At 34.8% G+C, this 14,111-nt stretch overlaps 1 protein-coding gene across 6 annotated transcripts in view; it reads left to right on the top strand.

The window, feature by feature from the left end:
* The window catches only part of CAPS2 (calcyphosine 2), a 33,335-nt gene extending 19,712 nt beyond the window's left edge, over window positions 1-13,623 (top strand). For all 6 annotated transcript variants that reach the window (XM_040596554.1, XM_040596555.1, XM_040596556.1 and 3 more), the window contains 9 exons: window positions 216-290; window positions 1,181-1,276; window positions 1,383-1,476; window positions 3,626-3,741; window positions 6,686-6,762; window positions 8,383-8,537; window positions 9,080-9,199; window positions 10,267-10,363; window positions 11,674-13,623. In XM_040596554.1, the coding sequence (XP_040452488.1) occupies window positions 216-290; window positions 1,181-1,276; window positions 1,383-1,476; window positions 3,626-3,741; window positions 6,686-6,762; window positions 8,383-8,537; window positions 9,080-9,199; window positions 10,267-10,363; window positions 11,674-11,849 (1,006 nt within the window). In that variant the 3' untranslated portion in view covers window positions 11,850-13,623. The remainder of the gene's footprint in view (window positions 1-215; window positions 291-1,180; window positions 1,277-1,382; window positions 1,477-3,625; window positions 3,742-6,685; window positions 6,763-8,382; window positions 8,538-9,079; window positions 9,200-10,266; window positions 10,364-11,673) is intronic.
* The last annotated feature ends 488 nt before the right edge of the window (window positions 13,624-14,111 follow it).

The following is a 14,111-nucleotide window of genomic DNA, read 5'->3' as shown; positions in this document are numbered from 1 at the left end:
TGCCTTCTGTGAATTTACTCTCATATAATTACAGAACACATTTCACATTACAACTCTTGAGTTACTTTCTAATTCAACTACAAAGGTTCATCTCCTTAGCCAGTTGCCAAGGATACCGTATTTCACATTTTCTGCTGTTTTGAAACAGTTGATTTTTATGTAATGTTTTTCTGTGAGCATATAGGTATCATTAACATGCTGCATTATTTTCACAGAATAAGGACCAAATCAGGATTAACTGAAAACATGCTCTCTAACAAACTGTGCTTTGATAGTAGGATTATATCAAGGTAATCATAAATTTTGTGAAACCTTTCAACTCTATGAATTTATGAATTATATTCTTTACTCTATTGAACTAATTAATTGCACTGAAATTTTTGTTCCCTATGTTTAGAAAAAACTATGTGCTGTGTGGGTATATATATGCATACATGTATAATACAAATTTTGATGTGACTGATGGATAGCGGCTTTACAGTCCCATTGTAGAACATTAAGATGCGTAAGTAATGTTACGTTACCATTGTACCTGTAGCTCTGGGCAGGATGGTTAGCACAGGGACTGTGTATAATAGTGCTCGCACCTGTTGCGCTTCAGCTGAATGAAAAACTTGTTTTAGCCCTGTCTTACTATGTGGCAACTGCCATGGATGGAAAAGATGGTTTTGTGTCTCATTTGTAGCTCCTTATGTATTAAACTTGTAGATTTAGGGCATCTTTGAAACTGTTCTGAATTGAGTAGTGGTGACATGGCCATATTCTTAAACTCTGAAAGTGGTGCTTTTCTAAAGCAGTGAACTGTGTACTTGTTAGATGTAGCTGAGGGTTCAGCCATGTAACTTCATATATCATAGCTTCATATACCATAATGAATGCAGTAGTCCTGGTGTAAGTAATCCCTTAGTCGTTGAGTGAGAATTATGTTGGTATCCTAAAACATGAAGCCTTGAAATATATTTTTAACATTATGGAGAATGGAATATTGCATTAAAACATGTCCACATATAGAAGTTGAATTCCACGGTGGGTTAAGATAGCTCTTTCAAAGAAAAAGACTGTACAACATGCAACATTGGAAATAAAATGCATATTCCAGAATAAATGTGTTTTATGTTTGCGTTGAATTGGATTTATATAGTTGCAAAAACATAAAGGTGCTTTTCAATTTTCCTTTTAGAAATGGTCATGATGCTTGTAGAGAGTTGATTGGATTTTTTTTCACATGTGACAGATCCCTTACTGTGTACGAATTTCGGCAGTTTGGAAAAAATAGGTAGGATAAATTACTTTTTTTAAAAAGGTTTTAGAAAACTTCTTGCAAATGTATCTAAGAAACTTAAATGTAATTGTTTTACTAGCACTTTTGAATTATTTCACAGAACAAATGCCTTGCCTTTCATTCAGAAGGGAATTTATCAACATGAACGTGGACAAAGGAAGGGGAAAGCTTATGACCTTAGTGACTTCTATATTGTAAGTGTTCTGCTGAATGTAAGGCAATTTTGTTGGTGGTTTGGAAGTAATATTATAGATACTTGAGTTGAAAATTGTGATCTAACTTTAAGAGAAAATAGGATAAGGGGTAATGGCCTTAAGCTGAAAGAGGGTAGACTTAGATTAGATATCACGAAGAAATTCTTTATTAGGAGAATGGAAAAACACTGGAACAAGTTTCCTAGAGAAGCTGTGGATGCCCCATCCCTGGAAGTGTTCCAGGCCAGGCTGGACGGGGCTTTGAGCAGCCTGGTCTAGTGGAAGGTGTCCCTGCCCATGGCAGAGGGGTTGGAACCAGATGATCTTTAAGGTCCCTTCCGACCCAAACCAGTCTATGATTCTGTGATTCTTTCCGTCCAGTAACGTTTTCGAATGAAAAGTCAGGAGTCTGGATTATTTTGCTGTCCCATGTTTTAGGTTCCGTTTTTGACTTCAGATTAAGCTGTAGTTCCCGATGTTCCCACGAGAGGGCACAAGACTGCAGACAGCGTAGACCTTTTTGTAGGCGAAATGAACAACTCGGGAAGGAAAGTCCTGAAAATGAAGTAGAGCAAAGTAATTGATAAAAATTAATAATCTTTGCAAGGTCTGCTGACATTTTTGACGCGATAAAATGATAAAATGCATTTTTTTAAACATGGGGAAATGGCAGGCTGATGGTTTCTAACCTGAAGTTTGAAAATGTGTACTACCAGCTTTTTAGATAGAGCTTTTGAAACAATGGTAAACTTCATCTACCAGATAATTTGGTGACTGACTACAAATCATACTGCACCTTCTGTACTTCTGTACTGAGTTAAGTGTTCCTGGTTTATAAATACTTGAGCAATTTTTCAAGTACAGAGTGTTTTCACCAAGTTCGTCATATCCTCCTGCAAATCTTGAGTTTAGAGCAAAAATGTGTTTGGATTAAGTATTGAAACTAAAAGAGGACAACATTAGTTCTTAGTGTTTTGTCTAACCACCTGCCTAATTCTAACTGTTTATATGTGGCTATGATGTAAGAGTTTCCATGATGAAATAGATTACTTTCTTTATGGTATGGAAACTGAAGCTATTTTTTAGAGGTTTGGGGTTTTTTTAATTATTATTATTGCCCTGTGTATCTTTGTAACCTGCAGATAGAAATCTGTTCTGAATAAAGATGCATCTTAAAGCCATTCAGAAAATGTACTGTTGCCAAGTTGGATAGCTCTTCAGAATAACATCGTATCTGTGAATCTCCAGATCTGCAAACTGGATTTCTGGGCTGACATTAAGATGTAAAAATCTCTCACAAAATCCAAATGTTTGAGACACTTGTACAATAACAGTGTCTCTGTCCCCTTCCTAATTTATGAGTTTTGGAGGCTTTATAACCCAAGCCTGCATGGATATTAGAGCTGCTGCTTTTTTTGCTGCTTCTCAGCATCCTTTGGGTTTAGTTTGCTGTTTTTCTTTCTCTCCCCTTCGCTCTTCACCCAAACCAAAAAGCATCCTGAACTTTGCAGAATATGTGAAGTGTTTTCTCTGTCCCCAACTTGAAGGAAAGTGTGGTTTGTAAGACTAGAAGAAACTATGCAGGGTAATAGAACTGTGTGCTACTAATAACATATTTTTATTCAATATTTATTGGTGAAATTTGGCAATTTTAAATAATAACTTTATAGTTAAACTTGACAGGAATGATTTGAACTTTGGGAAGGCTACTTTTTAGTGGTTATCTCAAGTATGATTTTAGGTTATTGAAAATAACTGGAGGGTTTTTTCTGGTTTAAGAGAACTTTGCTGTCATAGAATCAATGTGGCACCTTCTGTGACTATTCTGTGGTCCAGTGAGTTTTGGATCCCATATGGATGAAGGGAGAAGAAAAATTGAAAAGTAGAGCCTGGCTGAGGGAACAGCAATCTCTAGTCTTGTGTTTCTAAGCTGTAGATTAGGCAACAGTAGTCCCTCTTACTAGACAAACCTCTATGTAGAGGATAGTGTGTCATCTTGGAGCCTGCAGCTGTTGTTATTTAGTACTAGAAAGTTAAGCAGGTTAACTGACCTTAGTTGCACTTTTCCATCACTTCATACCAAGGTTTTAAGAATGTATTTTATGAAATACATGACCTGTTTGTAAGTTGTTGTATGCTTTACCAACAGGGAGCTAACCTAACTTTCCGAAGTATTGATCATAACCTTCCAGAAAGTGTTAAGCAGAACCCAGTTCTCACCCTTCGTGTGATAAGTATAGATGAAGCTGCTATGGATTTTCTAAAGTAAGTGCAGCTGTTTTTCAAACTACCTTTCTTTAAGCAAAAAAGTTTTTTTACTAAGAGCTTCTAATATCTTATACTGCTAAAAAAATAAATCTGTATTTAGGCTGTTGTTAGGAGACTTTAGTAATAGATGTTAGTGGATGTTCTGTAATTCATTAACTTTCTAGAATGATGAGAGGTAATTTTAAAATAAATACATTATAAGTGCCTGTTTGCTTTGTTTGAAGTCAGGTGTTTTTATATACAAGTCATATACTGAAACTTCTCTTATGTAATGGACTAAAATACTGCATTTGGAGAAAATCTGCTTTTTTGTGATCAGCATTATTAATATTGAATCTTTTGTGACAGTTATGTTAAAAGCTTGTATCAGTCATGATAAGACAAGTATTTCAACATAGGCAGGGGAAGGATTGGGGGTTTCTTTCTCTGTTTTTTCTTCTTCATTCCTTTCATTCCCCTTCCTATCCCTTCATTCTTCATTCTTCCATATATTGCCACATGTTGAAGACTTCAGGCACTGGGACAGGATTTCTGCGCTCTTTCAAAAAAAGTTTTTGGTAAATTATGTTGTTCCATAGTCTGAAAGATGGGAATTTCTTAGAAATTTTTTAGATGGTTAGGTAATTGGTTAATCTTTGAATATGTGTTATTTTTGAAGGTCATTCTCAATAGCTATGCAGAAGTAAACTGTCTAGGGAATAAAGCATCTTTCTCTGGCGTTTCTGGCTTTTATTGTGAGTATACTGGTTTCTTAGCACAAATAAAATCTTGGTATAAAATTTATCACCCTGCTGCGTTGCCTGAACACAGAAGTTACTTAAGTGTTGGAAATACAGTCAGAGTTTGATTACTCAAATTTTGGTGAGGAGTGTTAGTTGATATCAGATGTTGCAAGGCAGAAATTTTCATAAAATCACAGAATCATAGAAAGGGACCTCCAGAGGGTCTCTAGTCCAACCCCGCTGCTCAGAGCAGAGTTTGCTACAGCAGGCTTCTCAGGGTGGCTGCAGCCAGTTGAGTTTTTAAATATCTCAAAATATGGAGACTCTGCAACCTCTGTGGGCAACCTATTCCAGTGTTCAGTCACCCTCAGTACAAACATGTTTCCTGATGTTCAGAGGGAAGCTCCTTTGTTTCAGTTTATGCCCACTACCTCTTGTCCCGTCGCTGGGCTCCGCCTAGCAGATCCTGTCTCAGTTATCTTTACTCCCTCCTGTCAGGTGTTTATACACACTGGTAAGATCCCTTAGGCTTTCTTTTCTCCAGGCTAAACAGTTCCAGCTCTCCCAGCCTTTCTTCATGTATCAGATGCTTCAATCCCTTGACTGGGACCAGCAATAACACAATTTCAATTAAATATGTTTAGTATCTAAAGACTACTTTTGTTTAGCACAACTTAACCAACTATTATTTTTCTTTCTGCAAGTGTTTAGATGCATGAAGCTTGTTCTCAGTTATGGTAATATTCACTTTAAGGACCTTTTACACTGAAAGCTTTGCAAAGGAGCCATAGTGAGCTAACAGTACATAAAACAATAAATTCAAATGTAATTTGTTATAGAAATATATAGTTGTATGATGCTCAATGCTAGTTGTTCCCTTTCTGCAAGTTTTCCATGAAATAAAAGACAATGTGTTTAATTTCAGATAGTTTATGTAAGGCATTTTACATCTCAGAAGCCTATCATTCTGGTAAACAGCTTTTTGTTTCATTTGTTGCTAATCTTATACCTGTGAAATTTGGAGTTGATCCAATGTTATCTCTGAAGGCTGCAGAAAGAAGACCTGCTCCCTGGGTTATAATTTTGCATTTTTTTCTACCTGTGGTGGAACAGATTGTTTCTTTTTTATACTTGCTCTCTGTGTTCTTTCCATTAGTGACTAATTTTCAGATTGTGAAGTCTGTCTTTTTCTTCTGAATGGGTGTGTTATTGAACTCGGTACAATCTGGTGCAAAACTCTTGAACTGAGTCTTCCTACCTCCATTACGGTACTCACAGAGAATTCTGCTCAGGTACAGCCCGGAAGGTCTATTGCAGGTTTTCAATGGCAGCTACGCCCTGCTGTCACAAGCCATGAGTCTTGTTTTACATGTGTTTTGGAGAGAGTATGCTGTCCTCTGTAGGTGGTCGTTGGCTTTACGGTTTAGGTGGTTTGATATAGGCAAGCTTTTAGGGACTTCATGATGGGAAGGTACCCAAAGTGGAGACGAAAAGTCTTTAATAGGCAGCAGAGAGGTCTCAGAAAGCAGCAGGGGGAGTACTCTTCCATAACAAAGCACTGGCAAGCAAGCAGCTCAAAGTTGACCGTAGTGCGTTTCTGTTTGCCCTCCTGTTCTGATAATTATGACTTTTTTTTTCTTTTCTTTTCCTTCCAGTAGGTTCTTCCACAGTATTTTTTTATCAACCTTTACAATAATTTCTGATGGGGTCTTCTGGGAAGCTCTTTTCAGAAGGGAACTTGTCAGACAAAACACAAAATCTCACTATAATTCCTAGATCACACCTAAGATATGCTGATCCAGTTTTTAGTCTATACCCTTGCTTGTTTCTCTTCTAAAGAGAAACTTGTAGCTACTTCATGTTATTTTCCTGATGGTAACGAAATGTAGTTGTTTTAACAAGCTCTTCCAGTGGCCTGAGCTGGAGATTAGGACTCTTTTGAAATAAATTTCTGGAGTTTTTATGCACAGGAGAAATTATCCATAATTAATGAATTAGTAGAGGAGCTGCTAATGGAATATTGTCAGAAAGGAATTTCTGTATACCTGCAGCTGTTCAGCAAGGATGTGTGCCATCTCAAACCCAAGCAATTGGATGCAATGCTTAAGGGTAGTATAAGAATTAATTATAAAGTTCAGTATGTTTTTTACTACAGCTGTTTTAAATTCAGTAGTATTATATGTAATTTCACCAAGCAACATTAATTTTTGTTATTTTAGAGCTTCTTCTACAGAGTTCAAGCAAGAGTGTTCCAAGCAAGTGGTTGATGACAACAAAGTTTTCAGGAAGATTCAAGGTTAGTGTCTAGCAGAACCTATTCTAATTTCTGCACCTTTGTCTTTTCAGGTCAACACCAAGAACAATAGTGATGTTATAAATATTTTATTTGTATAAATGAAATTAAACAAAATTCAGATGTTTATCAAAATATTTTTGGAAGCGATACCAGCATAAATCAACCATAGGAATAATTTCTTCTCTCTTTCTTTAAATAAACAGTCAGGCTAAAGATTGTGGAGACAGTACAGAATAATTATACATGTAATCAATAAAATGTTAATCTCTGTGTCAACATAATCTCTGAAAACATGCTGAAACATAATGCTGATCCTATGTTAAACTGGTATTAAACTAAAAAAGTTATTGGCAAAATGTACAAGCACAATCTCATTTTTTTCCAGTTATTTTTCTGCCAGATGCTTCTTTTGTCCATTATTTCTATCCGTTAATAAGTTATTTTTGATAGTCTTTAATGTTATACTTATTAGAGTATGTAAGTATAATTGAATAGTATATTCTGGAATATGTAAACAATTTTTTTCAGGTTCCTACCTACAGTCTTTAGGACAAAAGCATAGCTTTGTGTTTAAAATCACGGCAAGATGTTTATGCAGTGCTGTATATTGTCTTTGTAACCTGTGGTCAACCAAAACTATCCAGCTTGTGTAATCTCCATTATTTATTGTCATTAGCTAAACCTGGTTTCAGTAGGCACTCTTTGGTCACTAAAATCTGCTTAGACTTTTAATTTTAGAAAAATTCTTGGAATAATAATTAGGGATATTTCTACAATTTTATAGTTTTTCCATTTTTTTCCCTTGCATAATAGACACAAATTGATTTCTCAGTTGTCGGACTACATCTAAGGTTGCTGGTGTAGCTGGGAAGAAGGTTACATGTGTGTGCTTCAAGACATCTTTTAACATACATCTGAGTTTGAACTTCACTTGAAAAAAACTTGCTTCTGTCACCCTCCCCCCTATTTTGCTTTATAATTGTAGATACAAATAATTTGAAGATATACTATGATAATAGCAGATTATCTGTTAAGAGATTATGCTAAGAAACTCAGGCATCCCTAAAGTAAACCTGCTACCTAAAGATTTTGATAAGGCTGTCATTTTTACTGTAGAAATAGTTCTCTGCATATCATTTTGGAGCAATTTTGCAGCATTACTGATACTTGTTCTTGTTTCCAGATGTATTTAGCGTGTTTGTACAACGAAGGAGCAACTCTGTGTCCCATAATGGAATGCTTGTATTACCAAAGTAGTGTTCCTACATTGTTTTGTATGTTGAACAGTGGTGTGTAATCAGTTCTAGCAGAAGTAAGCAGTTTATAATCTGAGCACGTAAAGGGTGTTAGCCATTCTCCCTTTCTTTCTCTGATCTCTGAAAAAGTTTAGTAAGATGTTGCTGATGCTTTATATTATTTTTACTCAAATATTAAGTAACTGATAGTTTCATTTTGATCTGACATTCTGTCATCAAAGATAAGGGAGCCTGGATGCGTGGATGTGTCATTTTAACCAGAAATTTCATAAGTAGTTGTGGGTTTCTTTACTGTTATATCAGCTCCATAGCAAGTGGCCAACTTCAGGTAATCTCTGTGTCCTTTATTCCTCTAAATCCTCAGGTATACTCAGAGAGACACTAAGTAAAAGAGGAGTTCGGGTTATAACAGGCTTAGGAAAGTATTTCCGACAAGTAGACAAGAACAGAAATGGTTTTCTCTCTCAGGCAGCCTTTAAAGAAGCTCTAAAAGTTTTCCATTTGGAAATTCCTGAAGAGGTAAGTCTAGTTGGAACTGTAATCATGGGTATTACCTTATTTTAATTTATGGAATCAATTATTTTCTTTGCTTAAATCTATAGTTTAATGGCTGTTTTTTGCAAGGTTGTTGAGTTTAGGGGTTTTTTCCCCCCCCCTTGTGGTATATTGACATTTCTGCATTAGGTTCTGTGTGAAATTCCTAAAAATAAAAATTAATACATTTAAAAACATGCAACCTTTTTAATCATGAAGAAGCAAGCGGTATTGCAATCCATTTTTTTCTTATTTAGCCTTTTAAAAATAATCTAGAAGGTGCTGTCTACTTATCTTTTTTATATATATATATATATTTTACATTTTAAAAATAACCTGCAGCTACCAGAAATGCATATAATGTGAATTATGCTCATCTGTGATTGATGATGACTTCCGTTATTTTGAAAAATATTTTAATCAGTTTGGATTTGGAAGGGTTACAGAATACTGTAATTTCCTATTCTAGTAATTGTTTTATTCTAGGACATAGTGAAGAACTTCAGCAAAATATTTTTAAATTGCAGGACTTTGAATCCTTATGGCTTATTCTTGATGACAGCAAGAGCGGTAAAGTCGATTATGGAGAATTTACTCGTGCCATATTTGGAGAAATGAATGAATATAGGAAAGCATTTGTAAGAAAAGTAAGTTGTTACAGATATTCCAAGTATAGATATTTTGCAGTCTAACTTTGGAGTTGGTTATTCATCATGTTCTGGTTATTGGTTATTTTTGTTATTGTTGTTTTTCTTAAACTGTGCATCTGGTAATTGACTTTTTAAATTTTCAGATCAGTTCATTAAAACAAATATAAATCAGAGGACTGCATGCTGTTTCATTGTAGAATTAGTTAATTTTAAACTCTAGAATTAAAATTCCTTTATTATTTTGAGTTTATGCATATGTGTGCTATTCTTACAGTTCAGTCCCTGAAACTATCTCTTCCAGAAGTATGTTTCCTTATTTTGGCAGATCACTATATCTGTGTGCAGATTTTTTTCCCCTCAGTGCCAGAAATAGGTGGCAGTAATACTTGGCTCCTTTGAGACCTACAGTTGGGATTGTTGTATTCCTGAGACTATTTATATTTAAAATGCCATTTATTATATGTCTATAATGTAACGTGGAACTGTTTGCAGTATGAAACACTGATCACAAATCAATCGGTAGAGTAGCAACTGGATATCAAGATCAAAAGAAATTACATACTTTCATACTTTTTCTTTAGTCACGGAGGATCTGACTCCCTTAATCTTATGTATCAAGCACGTGTATTTGAATAAACTGGAATGAAAATGAAGCTGCTCTTAGCAGTGCTGAAGAGGCTGTGTTGAGGCCTCTGTCAGAATGATGCAAGTATCTTAGTAATTGGAGGAGGCAGAAGGGAAGCAGCTTAATTCTGATTCTAAGGATGAACTAGAAATTTTGGAGAGAATGATTTTTTTTTGAGTTAGCGAGGGGACCACATCTGTTATGAGAGCTGTTGAGATAAAATAATCATGAAACTCCATAATCTAGAATAATTTTCTGGTATCTGGTGCCTTACATAAAATAGATAATTTCACATAATCCATTACACAAGATCTAAAACTATGTGCTAGGTAGTTAAATATCTTGATATTTAATCTAAATATTTGATCTTAAGTTTTTCCGCTTTTTTACTCTCTTCTTATGTGCTTATATGAAACTCTTTTTTTCCCCCCCCTTATAGGCTTATATGAAACTAGACTTCAGCAAAACTGGGAGTGTGCCTATGGTAGATATCAGAAAATGTTACTGTGCAAAGAAACATCCTCTAGTATTGGCAGGTAATTCACGTGAACAAAAAAAATAATAAATCTGTAACTACTGAAGTCATCTTGTTAGCAGAGATACCAGATCCAGAAACTGGTTGCAAATACAAACTGTTTTCATATTGGCTTAGACTCGAGCTGGTAAGGAGAATCTTTTTTTTCCTCTGATGACCTAGAACATGTCTATCTGGAACACTACTACGAATAATAAGGGAGTTCATAGACACAATTTTAATACTTGCTTTTTATCAAGCTGCGAATACTGCATATATGCAGGATAGTTCCTTTCCCTGCCTGTGTAGAACTACATTTAAGCAGCTATTTCTCAGCTTTGGTGTGCAAGTTATCAGTGACACATATGATGTTAGTAATTTCATTTAGGAGGATACTCCCATTTCATGTTACTGTCTTCCATCAAACTGTGCAGTTTCCAACTGACACTGAATGTACTTGGCACTTGAAGTTTCTTCTAAGTTACTCATTTACTTCTGGGACAGGATTGTCATTCTCTACAGAGGAAATGTTGGTATCTTCTTTTTTTTTTTTTTTTTTTTTTCCCCCCTCAGGATTCTCAAAAATGTTTAAACTCTATCATTGAAAAAATAGGAGTCTAAATATTTGTGTGAGTTTTTAAAATAACATCTCTATGTACCAAACTAGTAATTGTGAAAGCCTCCTTAGTGTCCTGACTCTTTCTATTTTACCTGTAGAAGAGAGGATGTTTTTTTGTATTGCTGGTGTTTTTAATGATAACACATGAAGATACATGGTGGTATAGGGATGTTACACATACAAGTTTTTCCAGTGTTATAGTGCTATATTTTTTCCATTTTTTCCATTTTTTCCCTGAGTGCTATGAAATAATCTTGAGTATATTCCTTATTAAGTCACTAAAACACATGTAAATTGCAGAACACGTTTCAAATGCAAACTTGCATTTTAATATTTTCCTAGAGCTTTGAACTAGTATTACATTAAACATATGCTTTATAGAAGATAATTTCTGAATTACCAGAATTTTAGTTTACAAATGCATTACTCAGTTTTTGCAGTCATTTGAAGAAATCTTCCTGATCTTGTCATTCATTGAAATTGACCGTGGCCTCTGTTGATATTTAATGCTATCGTGTTCTATTAAAGAAAAATCATTTCTGCAGCTGTTAGTAAGTGAGACAATAACTTAATTCTGAAATCAGAATATTGAATTTGTTCAAGAAAATAATATTTGCAAGCTAAAATTTGGAAGTTTCTTGCCTGAAGTATATTCAATGCAATATATTCCCTGTACTTGAAAACATATTTAATAGAAAAATATACTTTCACAGGCAAAGCTACAGAAGAAGAAATTAAATCATCGTTTCTAGAAACATTAAGAGAGTCCTGCAGCAACCCCAGTGAAGTGTCCTATTCTGAGTTTGAAGATTACTATGAAGGATTAAGTATTGAAGTAATAGATGATGATGATTTTGTTAATATCTTAAGGAACTCTTGGGGAATTTAGAGTTGAAGATTACAAAAATGAAGAAGGGACGTTTTCTACAACAGGGAGTGAGCTAAATAAGGGAGGATTTAGTCTTGATGTGCGTTACTTCATAATTAGTGTCTTAAACTGATTACAGGGACTGAAGATTTTAGATGCTTTCAGAATAATACATGGCAAATTCCTTAGAGGAGTGTCTGTTGAGCTATGCTAACCACTTTTTAAATATAAATTATGTTCATTCCTTTTCATTGGGAATAATAAAGGCTGTTCCCCATTCCGAAAGGCATCATTTACTTGGTGTTAAAGTGACCTATTTTAAAATAAGAGAGAATTAGACTACTAAAGTGCATGAAAGGGTGTATATAAAATTTAGTTTTATGACTTACTGTGAAAAGCTTTAGATTTGACTGCATAAATATGAATGGTAGCTTTTCTTCATAGTTTTCTTATGAAAGCAATATGTGTGTTCTTATTCTTTGTGTCATTTTTTGTTTGTTATGCTGGTACTGAGCTTGAAAGAGAACAGGTCATCCTTTTCTGATTTTGAGGATATCTGCAGTACTGAAAGTGTGGAAATATTCACACCAATTAGCCCTTTGGCCTGTGTACCATCTTGACTGATCCTTTTCATTATGGTCAGGCATCTGAAGCTGAGCATTGAATCTCAAACATTTTAATAAGCACATATATATTTTGTAATGCACTTCCTCCTTTCCTATATTTTGCTAAGTGTGTTTTTTTGGAAAAAAAAAATCTTTACTTTCTATTGCTGTCTTTTTTTTTTTTTTGTAATTAAAACTTTGCAATTATATCCTTTGTCAAGCTGATATATAGCATTTCCTATCAGCTCTAAAACAGAAAAGTCTATTAACCCCCCCCCCCCCCCCCCAAAAAAAATCAAACCCAAACCAACCACCTCTGTCACAAAAAATTAACCCATGAATTGAAATATTTCTGGCTACTTCAAATATTCAGTGAGGTACACTTTTCAATGTAATACATCTTGTTAATTCTGTACAATTCTTTATGTTAAGAAATAAAAAGAAATGTATTATTAATTATATAGAGAGATAGATAGCCTTTGGTTTCAACATACCTGTCGCCAAAACTAACTGTATGTTGAACTGCATTTCTTGAGCAATTGAAATATATTTGTTTCCCCTGTGCTTGTCTGCCTGGTTTTGCATTTATAGTCTATGGTTAAACCTTCCTCTGAGACAGAATTTGTGTTTCATAGGATGGTAAGGGCAGTGCTGAAATGAGGGACTTTGGTCCCTCTGTGGCTGACTGACTTATTCTAGATACAACACTTCCTTGTTCTAATAGCTTGTGCATTGTTACGTTTTGATTGTTTTACCCTGTCCTCAGATGTAAGTAAAACTGAAGTTTCTGCTCTAAATCCTCAAATGAGAGACTTCGGGGAGTTCTTTTGGGGCTACAAAAGTCTGTACGTATTGGTTTACAGAGAAAGGCAAATTCTCTGCTATTCTAAGAATTCTGATGTGGCTTATTATGATTTTCTTGCTTCCCATTCCTGCTGGAATTTCTCTTGCTGGAAGGATTTTGTTAATTAAGTGTTCTTGGAATTGCTGATTCTGAAAGGGCAATTTCAGCTGGTTTTACAGGAATCTGCTTGTTAATGTGTCTGTTCAAATAGCTGAAAAATACTAAGTGGCATTTTTATTACTTTTTCAAAGAATCACTTGCTCTGTTCAGGCTTGTTCACTTGGGAGAGTTGTACTAATGTATAAAATTGTAGCTCAATTTAATAAATGTGAAAGTGATTGTGAAATGAGTTATTGACATATTTCTTTTTACAATGCTTAATTTTTTGGTGATGCTTTTAAGCAGGTTATTCCACACTATCCTATGAAATGGAAAAATTGTTGACAAGTGGATTTATCCTTAGTAGGCCTGTTTATTAGCAGAGGCTGTATAGGTCACATCTGCTGCAAATTAAGAGTTCTTTACTTTTTCCTTATCACTACAATGAGGTGCTGTTATAAGAACATTAATTTCATAGCTTTGGTAGTCATGCATTTGAAGACAGATCCTTAATCTAATCTAAGTAATTGAAGATAGATTCTACAGGTCAGAAATTGCCTGAAAATACAAGTAGGTACTCTGGTAATTATGTAAAACCTGCTTGGTATATAATTTCTATAAATACAAGGTCAGTTATGCATCAGTGGTTGCCTCAAAACTTCAGGTATGATGTCTGTGGTGAATTTTTAATGGCGTTCACAAAAGTAGTTTTCCACCTACCTACTGTTTTTCATT

Source organism: Falco naumanni, chromosome 5, assembly GCF_017639655.2.
Source record: "Falco naumanni isolate bFalNau1 chromosome 5, bFalNau1.pat, whole genome shotgun sequence".
NCBI lineage: Eukaryota > Metazoa > Chordata > Aves > Falconiformes > Falconidae > Falco > Falco naumanni.
The sequence above is the reverse complement of the archived record's forward strand: the minus strand, read 5'-3'. Positions and strand labels throughout refer to the sequence as shown.